Here is a 9,510-nt window from a genome sequence, read left to right on the forward strand (position 1 = left end):
GATCACTCACGTTACTGAAACACGTGCGTTACTCCACTGACCACAATACAGACGTCTAAGCATACACCGAATACCGTGAGATCTTCTGTGAAAAGTATTCACATTTATTGACTGTTTCCATTGTTAAAATTATATAGGGAAATAGAAGGAAAAAAGAAATCATGGACAATGCATGTTGAAATCATTGAAACGCGAAAAACGAAACCATCCAAAAATGTGTCTGCAATTTTCAAGCAGACCAGCTTGTAGTGGATAGGTGAACTACTATAGTGAGTAAAAAATGCATACACATGAAATAAAATTACAATATATACATTTTCAGAGAAAACATGTTTTCTGACAATTAGCATGTTCTAATTTATTACTTGATAAAAATACTGTATAAGAGTAAAAAAGATGAGATCTCCACACATTAAAACAATCAAGTACTCTCCACACAAAGTAAAAAACAACAACCTCACACCTAAAAATTAAGTATATTATATTGCTGTACAAACTCATTTTAACCAGCTGCCAGAATATCTCAATACATGATGAAATGAATCAAGGAAAATCTGAAGCCAGCTGCTGAATAGCACCTTTAGGAACATCAAGATGAATGGTGTTAAAGTAATGCAAGAACCTGCAGAGAGAACCAGAATATTCACCATGAACACCAGGCAAACACAATGGCCATTCACATTAGAACAATATAATTTTATTACTACTCTAAACAAAGTGACATTAAGAATAGCTTCAAACTTTTTCCTGCTACCATGTATTCTATGAGTCGGTAAGAGACTGCGTCTCTGAATATAAATGAGTGTGCTCCGTCTAGAATCTTCAGTGGGTAGAAAGCCACATGCTAGTATTTATATACTAGCTTTACACAGGAACTTCCCTTTACCACGCTCACAAGTTTATTTGCAGACAAACAGGTTTCTAGTCGCTATTTCAGTCTGCATTACCTATCGGCCGACTTCACCTCTGCTAGAAAGCGTGCAGATGCAGCCTAGAGTGTGTGGCGTGAGTTCAGGTCTCACCTGCGTTTGACTCTGCCCTGCTCCTTCAGTCTCTCTGACCTGCAGATGGTGCGCAGAGAGGGCAGATACTCCAGCACCGCCGCCCTCTTGTTGCCCAGTGTGCAGAGCGACCGGCTGGTGAGGACCGTGCTCATCGCCTCCCTCCTCGTTTCCACCAGACTGGAAGGCACAAGACAATGAACTTCACACCATCACAGGCTGTACACATCAGTCCATTCTTGCAGAGTGAAAAAACCGGGCTAGTTCAATACCTCTGGGATATTTGAGTTATTTGAGTTTTGGTATTTGAGTTAACCTAAAGTCTCAGAACACATGCATTGAATTTATATACTTATTTATGCCCTATATAAACACTTATATGTTATCTGGCAAATCCTCACCTGGGTTCACAGAGTGTGCGGTGAGCAAGGCTGAACCCTCGCGTGTGTGAGGCCACAGGAAGAGTGAGATCTTCCACAGCTTCCTTCCGGATCTGCTCCTCCATCTCCTGCACCTCAGCCCATGCTTGAGAGATCCCAGCCCTGCACTTCCAAAAGCTCAGACTCCCTAGCACAGCATGGAGTTCCTTTGAGTCAAACGCACATGCATGGGCTCCGCAGTCCAGGCGATCGTCATCGGTCATTCCACTCTTGACTTCAGCTCCTGTCCAGTTGAAGGACTGCGGTCTACAAGCGCCCTCTGCCTGCAGAGGCTGGTAGTGCAGAGCAGAGTCCATGAATGACATGTGATCCAGATACTCTGCTAAGGAGCTCAGGCACTGGGACACCGGCTTACTTCTCTTCCTGTCCGCGTCGGACAGCTCGACCCTCCTCGTTCTCACCACATCAGCTTTGGATGCGTGCGGCTCCTGATCCTGTGCTGGTATTCCAACAGGTTCCTCAGCAGGACCACAGCGAGGTTTAGGGAGGGACAGGAAGCCCTCGTCTGACTCAGAGTCTGAATTAAGTGCATTTTTAGCATCTGCATACAGCTGCTTCTTCCGCCTCATTCTGGAAGACATTTTGAGTGGGCTCATGTTGGCCGTGTTCTCCTCCTGGTCCACTTTACTGCCATGTGTGCCTAAAAGGCCCGGCTGGGGGTCTGGGTTTGGACCTGGTCCCAGACGAAGAGTGGACTCGGGCAAAGGCCGACTGGGCAGGGGCAGCAGAACCTCCAGGTTTGTGTAGAGCAGATTCACACCTCTCCTTTCAGTCTCTGAGAGGAGATCCCAGCTCCTCAGAGTCTCCACCGCTGAAGGTTCACACTGAACAGAGATCAGAATGACGCAACACAATTACACAACACATTTTAGATGAGTGAGAATGAAAACTCAGGAAAAGGGAACTTACTCTAAGCAGTTCCTCTACTGTCCTTTCTTGCTGGATGTTCAAGAGGCCCAACAGAGACTCCGTGCATCTGGTATGGCAGTGTGGTAATCTGGCAGCTCCACCAACACAAACAGTTTCCACCTCAACAGCTCCTCCCTTCTGCTTACATTCAGGGGCTTCTGAAGAAAGAAAAAGAAAGAAAGAAAGAAAGGACCACCAGTCCTGTGTAACGCTGCTCAGCTCGTGCATTGTCTTTCTTGTTTCTTAATATAGTGTTTTTTTTCCCGGGAGCGGCCTACCTGCTAGTGAACTGTGCGGTGGGACCTGGTGTCCTCCGCCACTGCGAGCCCAGAACTGCAGGTGCAGGAGGCTCTGACGAATGTCACAACCATTCCAGCGCAGCAAAGCTACCAGATCCTGAGTATCCGTCCTTATGTTTTCAGCCAAACACAGGAGCTGCAAGTAAGTGGCCACATGTTCCTGGGGGGGTGGGGGGGGGGGTGGGGGGGGGGTGAACTCACTCAACCGCAGGGGTGGCTGGTTTTCAGTAATGACACTGGATATTCACGTTATAAATGAGCTTACCACAGGAGGAGCCTTGAAAGGGATTTCTTCAAAGTCTCCGTCAAACACTGTACTGAATGTCGGATCTGAAAAAGAAGGAATTTCCACCAACATTACTAAGAATACTTGATAAAGTATTTTTCTTTGAAAATCACTGCATTACAGTAGCACTCACCGCTGGTGGTTAGGATGACGGGTCTCTTAGTTGTGGTCATGAAAGTTTTAACTGCAGCCAGGAATCCAGAATCATCATCAAATATGACATCGACTTCTTCGAAGAGGATGAGGGAGGTGGCGCTCTTCTTCCCCTGCTCTTCTCCTGAAGCCTGCGAGTCTGGCTCTCCACTCCTGCCACCAGCTTCTGATGCTCTGGCACATTTCTTGGCACAGACTTTAACACCAGGAAATAACAAGGACTCGGTTAAAAAACACATTTTCGTGGTTATTTCAAACCCTCTGGTTCCTTTCTGATTATTAAGTGGGATGTTAACCAATTCATAGCAAAAACATTTAGCTTGCTATATCTGACATGTTTTTGTTAATATTTGGATACAGGATTATTACCTTTCGGAGCCCCATGGCCTTGATTTGCAGTGCTTCTGGCTTTGGGCTTGCAGCCCGTTTTGAAGAAGGTGGCAAGCGACGTGGGTGCCAAGGTCCCTTTCCTCATGGTGGCACCTCGAGGGGACTGGAGGGGTTTCCTGGGTGAGGACACCACTCTTCTAGGAGAGTTCACCTTCCCTGTGAGAGGAGGTGAAAATTCATGTAAACTTTGAACATTGTCTCAAAGCAAACCTAGCTGAAGCCCTGTGCTCAAACAGCATGTTGGAATGAACAAGAACTTAAAGAGAAGGTAATTAAGGTGAACAGGAATAAGCAGACAGATCTATAATGTTGCCGTGAACAGAGCCTAGGGCATTGTGCATGCTTAATCTCGAGCGAGCGCACTCACTGGGTGAGGGGCCGAGTTTGGAGGTGGCCCCAGTGCTGTAGCTGTTGAAGTAGGTGGGCTTATGGGCAGCGACTCCCTGGATGTCCACTTGGTGAGACTGGGTGGCCTCCTTCAGCTGAGATAAGATCTGGCGACCACTTCGCTGAGAAGAGCAGTTCACCTCAAACACCTAGGACGGAAAATTCAGTCCGCCGCCAAGAGTTAAGGTGCAAGAGGCCATTCATACACTCATCTCAAGGTTCATTTGTTTGCAACACTGCAGAATGTGAGCAGGTGTCCATCAGGGGACAGCCCAGACCTTAAAGCCCAGCTCCTGCGCACAGGCGTACACCGCAGCGGTTTTTCCGACTCCTGTGGGGCCTGTGATCAGCAACGTGTTGCACAGCTGGTCTTCATCCTCCTCCAGCTTCTCCATACCATCATCTCCTAACCAAGAGTCTACAATCGCAAAGAGTGGTTAGACAAGCAGGTCCGGTGACTCCGACACCGCAGCCCCAGGATTCAGCATGAGAGGGTTTGGACTTTTTCTGTTTTACAATTACTGTCATCCCCTTGTTTTTTCTCCTGCTGTTTCCTTCTCTCTTCACGGTCAGCCCGAAGTTTCCACTCCTTTAACCAGCTAAGAGCATAAATGATGAAGCAAACTCAGTCATGGACCTTTCCACTTCAGTCTCCAATGTGGAGAGACGCCTGCATTCAAGCTAAAACACAGTCCTACCTGTGCACCTTCCTAACAGAAGCCATGTTTCCAATAATGTCACCACAGTGCTGTGGCTGGTACTTCTCAGTCCATAGCACATCCTCCCTCACACCAACTGGGGAAATAAGACGATGTACAAGCACAAGTTACGCTTGGTCTGAGGAGAGAAACACTTGAGTAGTGGAGGGACACAGAAACAAAAAAAAAAAAACTGCTCTCAGTACATGTGACTCAATTCACCTTCAGCACCAGCCTTCCCAGTAGCTGTGAGATCAATAGTAGAGTCAACCTGTATCTTTTCAGGTGTGCGCAAGTCCACGGACGCAAGCACTTCCTCATTCTGCTTGTTCCTCTGAGATCTCCTCCTCCGTCCTCTTCCGGAGGTGACGGAGTCAGCCGTCTCCCGTGGGTCAGCTCGCCCCGAGTCCGGGCTCTCGGATGCCGCGCCGGGCTCAGTCGCTGTCCGGCTCCACCTCTGCTTCTTTGCCTGCTTGCCCGACTTTCCTTCCTCGTCCATGCGTTTGCGCTTTCCTCCGACACACTCAGCTGAGCCAGCAGGTCGATCCGTGTTTGAGCCACGGTCTGGCTCTGAGTACAACGAAGGGACGTTAGCAAACATCAGGACAACATAGTTCACTTAAAAATGTACATCTTAAATGTTAAAAGAACAATAAATGTGCAAATATTTATCACCTGAGGAAATCTGCAGACAATAGTCTTTATGTCTCTTTAGAAACCTGGTAAAAAATCTCTGCACCGGGAAAGAAGGATTTGATGCACCGATATTGTCCAATAGAAGCTGCCTACAGGTCTCTGTAAAATCTTCTTGCCAGACAGACACCTACACAGATGTTAATAAGAGACATTACGTCAGAAGCAGTTTATAGTTTGGATACTTGAACACTGAAAACAATGAAGAGTATTAGTTGTGCATGTCACTTGTGCATTACCACTAGACTTCAAAAATATATTTTTTATTTTGCTTTCATTCACAGTTTACCTGTTCTCTGCAGATTCTCTGAGCAGGTACAGTGGTGTGTAGAGCAAGTCCTTCCAAGGACACCGGTGACATTGATGGTAAATGATAAAACTCCTTTAGGCAATGCAGCAGGGGACCTTCAGGCCATGGAAGAGTCCACGTAGAGCAATCTGGCCAAATCAAGAACAAATCAGAAAGATGCACCTTATTGCATTAGTGACAGTGTAAAGGTTTACGCAGAAAAGCATCACCTTACCCACGAGTCTCTGCTGAACGTGAAACGCGGGCTGGAAGGAAGCACAGGCTTGTGTGTACGCCTCTCTGGTAGCTGCCGTCTTAGCTATCTGCTTTTTAAAAGACTCAGGAAGGCCACTCTTCAGAAACTCTCTCTTTGCTCTGAACTGCTCGTCATCTTGAGAGTTCTCCGGACCATCACAGCTATAAAAGAGATTATTTCTAAAGTTTTAATTCTAGTGTGAAATTAAGGCATGTTTCTTTATATTCATAGTTTATGAAGCAATACCTGCTGTCATCAAAAATGGAGATTACTGCAGAGGGTCTCTGCGTTGTTTCCAGAAACATGGGGGGCAACTTGGAAGCTTCACAGAGCAAAATCAAGTAATATTAAGAGGATTGACAAAATACAATTTTGCTTTGTTTTGTATTTTGTCTATTACAAAGAAAACAGAAACATTTCTGAAGTGAACTACCTGTGGCTTTCTTCACAGCTGTACTTGGAGTTTTCTTCTTGCCCAAGACATCATTCAGACTGCGCAGTGTCTTCTGGCTTTCTTCAGATGAGGGTGCAGTGCTGGTTAAATCTTCCACAAACACAACAGAATCCTGAAAACAGGTAATTAAGTCAGGTTAAAACTGAAAAGAAGCCCTTTGAAGTGGTCTACCAGTACGTATAGATAAGAGAATGGCCATACCTCATCCTCACAGTAATTTGTTTTGACAGCCTCTTTGGTCCTCGCAGAGCGCCGCACAGGGGGTGTTTCCACGGCAACAGCCCTTTTGCTTTGCTTCAGTGCTTTGGCTTTCTGGACCAACTGTTTAGCCTGTTTTCTTTTTTTCAGTGAACTTGATTCCTGTTGAAACGTCAAGTTAAAATAATATAATGTGTTAAAATGTGTTTTAAGTTTTTGTATTTTAAAGAAAAAAAAAGTTCTGATGACACATAAGTAAAGAAATAGTTACCAGCACTGAAAGAGGACTTGATATTTCAAATTCTCCAGCTTTGGTGGCAGACGATGGAAACACTCTGGTGAATTTCATTCTAATGAACAAAACAGACACATTATACAATAGGTTCTCTTATTAATGTGTCAATCATAGTCTGTAATGTAATCCCAAATAATAAAAGTGCTAGTATGAAAAACACCTGACTAGAACCCACCTAATAGGGCTTTGTCTTTTGTCAAGTGGAGAGAGCATCTCAGCCCTGTAAACACTTTTTTTTGCTCTGTGGGTTGTCGGGGTGGAAACCGGAGATGGCTGTTCCTGTGATGCAGTGGAATCTTCCGCTTTCTCCTGGTTTGTTGTCTTGCGAGGGGATGGAGTTCTCTTGGATACAGAAGCAGTTTGTTTGTGTGTGTGTTGTCTGGTAGACCTCCTAACCTCTCTTGCATTCTGCCTGTTCTCCTCCTCAGTATATTCACTCTCCATGTTCAACTCTACTGAGGTAGAAAGTTCCTGATGTTTTTGAGCAGACAACAATACAGCTTCTTCCTCTTGTTTTTGAGTGGATATTGATACATCTTCAGATGAATCTTTTGAACTTTTCTTCACAGATTTCCTATCTTTTTTCTTCACACTGACAGATTTTTTCTGATCCATACTCTGGACCATAGTCACATCAGGGTTCTTATCAATTTTCTCCTCAGGTTCCTTCTCCTTCAACTCAGGAACTTTCTCTTGGGCCTCCTTTGGTGTGCCAGAAACTTTAGTGCATTTACCTTTAGCTCCGTCCAGATGTGGCTGCTTGAAGGCATTCATAAATTGTTTACTTTCTTCTTTGGTACACTTAGCGGAAGAGTTGGATTCAACAACAAAAAGCTCCAAATCCTCTTCGTGAATAACTACGTTAGATTTCCTCTTAAGGTCAAGCAGAACATCTGCAGACTCAGACTGGTTAGATGAGGTTGGTGTCTTGAGGTTTTTTAATTGGCTCTCTTTTTTACTTCTACTGAAAATTGATGCTATTCTTAATTCAGGGCTCTTGGCTGAGTCATGATTTGGAGAGATGGGATGCACTTCGGCGAGGACCGTCAGAGTTCTGGGTGACACATGTGGAGCTCCGATTGCTTCATCGCTCCCATTCTGATCAGACTTGGGACCATTTACGGCATCAGACTCAGGAACGGCACTGTTCTCTTCCTCCTTCTGGCTCTGTAAAAAGTCTTCAAATGACACGGTAATGGTGCTGTGGTTCGGCATAGACGCCTCATTCACACGGACTCCCAGAGCAGCATCAGGAAGAGACTGCTCAAGCTCAGCATTACAGACGTCACTGTGGCTGGCCTTTGGCTTTTTGCTTTTCCTCACCACAGACTTTCCCCCTCTCCCTTTGTCTTCCCCGGGTGAAGCATCACCACCACCACCACCTATATTAACACCCTCCCGGGTTTGGTTATCTGACCTCTTAGCTTTAAAACTTGACAGCACGTCATCTTTCACTTTTCTGTCATTTGCACCAGTCTCAATGTTCTTGGTTTTATTAAGGGATTCTTCATCCAAGAAGGTGTCACTGCTAATTTGTGAAGGTAAGGCTACAGTGTCATTGCCAGGGATATGTACCAGACATTCACTTAGTGTCTCCATCACTACACAGTTATCTGCAAGTACATCATGGTGCTCCTCCTGTAGCTTCTTTTGCTGCTTGCATTTCCCGGTCTGTCTTTGTCTCTGTGCTCTACCCAGTTTAACACATTCCTCCTGACAGACAGAGGACACTGTGGATGGAAGAGGACTCTTCTTTTGAGAAGTGTCTTTTTGTGGCTTTTCCTGAGCAGGAGATGTCTTCCTAAAGTAATCCATTATGTTGTTTGACCGAGGTGGTGAAAATGGTTTCTCCACACTCCTGGGTAAGGGCATGAAATAATTTGTGATGGTTCTTGTAGGTGGTAGCTCATCATCTTTCTTCAACTTCTTGCATGGCTAAAGACAAAAATATAGTTGTTAAGCAACTCAAGCCATTAACATCTAATAAATAAACCACTAGCTACATAAACAGAAAATGTCAAACCTGAGTAGCCTCAAAATCTTCAACAACAGCGGCCATTGCAACAACGCCTGCCATTATTAATCTCCAAATTACAAGTCTATGGGCACAAAAACAACGACAAAATACAAGATGTCATTTTTGGACATTTTCTTTAGCGAATACAGCAACAGCTACGTTACGTTAGCTTCTGCCTTCAAAGTTACATGTTACATTAGATGGTAAACAAAACAGCATTCATTAAAAAAGATCTAGCCAGCACGTCAGGCAGATACACACTTACCTGTACTTTTCGTGGAATGAATATCACGATAATTCATTGCTGATACGTCGTCGAATACAGTAGTTTAACCAAGAACACACATGATACTACGAACGGTGGGTGAAGAAGTGCCTAATAAACAAAACTAGCTCGCGTGTTTAGCAACATAGGTTACCCAACGTTAGCTGATTAGCTAGCAAAACTATTTTACAACCATGACATACATGACAGTTATTGAACACACAATGCCAAACGTGAGCAGCCCTATAGAAACATTAATTCAAGTGAAAATGTTAGCAAACGTTGAGGAAAGTATTTAAAATTCTCATATGCATTCAAAGTGTACAACTGTACAAAAGAATCTTTAAAATTGCTTCAGTCCGGCTGTATTCCTTTACCCGCAAATGGCGCCAAACAACGTCGGACTCTTTCTCCGCGCGAACTGCACCAATCACGTTTGCCTTCGTCACAGTGCTGAGTAGGATATTGCGTCACTTCCGC

At 44.8% G+C, this 9,510-nt stretch overlaps 1 protein-coding gene across 2 annotated transcripts; it reads right to left on the reverse strand.

Annotated features, from left to right (window-relative positions):
• Positions 1 to 83: 83 nt before the first annotated feature.
• atad5a (ATPase family AAA domain containing 5a) lies at positions 84 to 9,447 on the reverse strand. Of its 2 annotated transcripts, none has more exons than XM_077009109.1 (23): positions 9,031 to 9,447; positions 8,772 to 8,847; positions 6,924 to 8,683; positions 6,725 to 6,803; positions 6,457 to 6,615; positions 6,235 to 6,367; positions 6,048 to 6,123; positions 5,781 to 5,962; positions 5,546 to 5,694; positions 5,239 to 5,386; positions 4,786 to 5,133; positions 4,564 to 4,660; positions 4,388 to 4,464; positions 4,144 to 4,283; positions 3,846 to 4,014; positions 3,458 to 3,634; positions 3,069 to 3,284; positions 2,915 to 2,979; positions 2,629 to 2,809; positions 2,351 to 2,508; positions 1,403 to 2,265; positions 1,023 to 1,181; positions 84 to 622 (listed from the first exon to the last, which is right to left on the reverse strand). In XM_077009109.1, exons 2-23 carry the CDS (start codon positions 8,823 to 8,825, stop codon positions 544 to 546), a joined length of 5,469 nt encoding a protein of 1,822 aa, XP_076865224.1. In that variant the 5' UTR covers positions 8,826 to 8,847; positions 9,031 to 9,447; the 3' UTR covers positions 84 to 543. The 2 variants fall into 2 exon arrangements, with proteins under 2 accessions (XP_076865224.1, XP_076865223.1); XM_077009108.1 differs by having other exon boundaries at positions 4,382 to 4,464; positions 9,031 to 9,446.
• Between the last annotated feature and the right edge of the window lie 63 nt (positions 9,448 to 9,510).

The sequence above is a fragment of the Brachyhypopomus gauderio genome, chromosome 6 (genome assembly GCF_052324685.1).
Source record: "Brachyhypopomus gauderio isolate BG-103 chromosome 6, BGAUD_0.2, whole genome shotgun sequence".
Taxonomy (NCBI): domain Eukaryota; kingdom Metazoa; phylum Chordata; class Actinopteri; order Gymnotiformes; family Hypopomidae; genus Brachyhypopomus; species Brachyhypopomus gauderio.

Coding starts and splice junctions, on each gene's coding strand:
- atad5a (XM_077009108.1), bottom strand. CDS start 8,825: ATGGCAGGCGTTGTTGCAATGGCCGCTGTTGTTGAAGATTTTGAGGCT. Junction 6,616..6,724: donor CAAGTCCTCTTTCAGTGCTG/GTAACTATTTCT, acceptor ACGTTTCAACAG/GAATCAAGTTCACTGAAAAA. Junction 623..1,022: donor CAGGGCAGAGTCAAACGCAG/GTGAGACCTGAA, acceptor TTCTCTCTGCAG/GTTCTTGCATTACTTTAACA.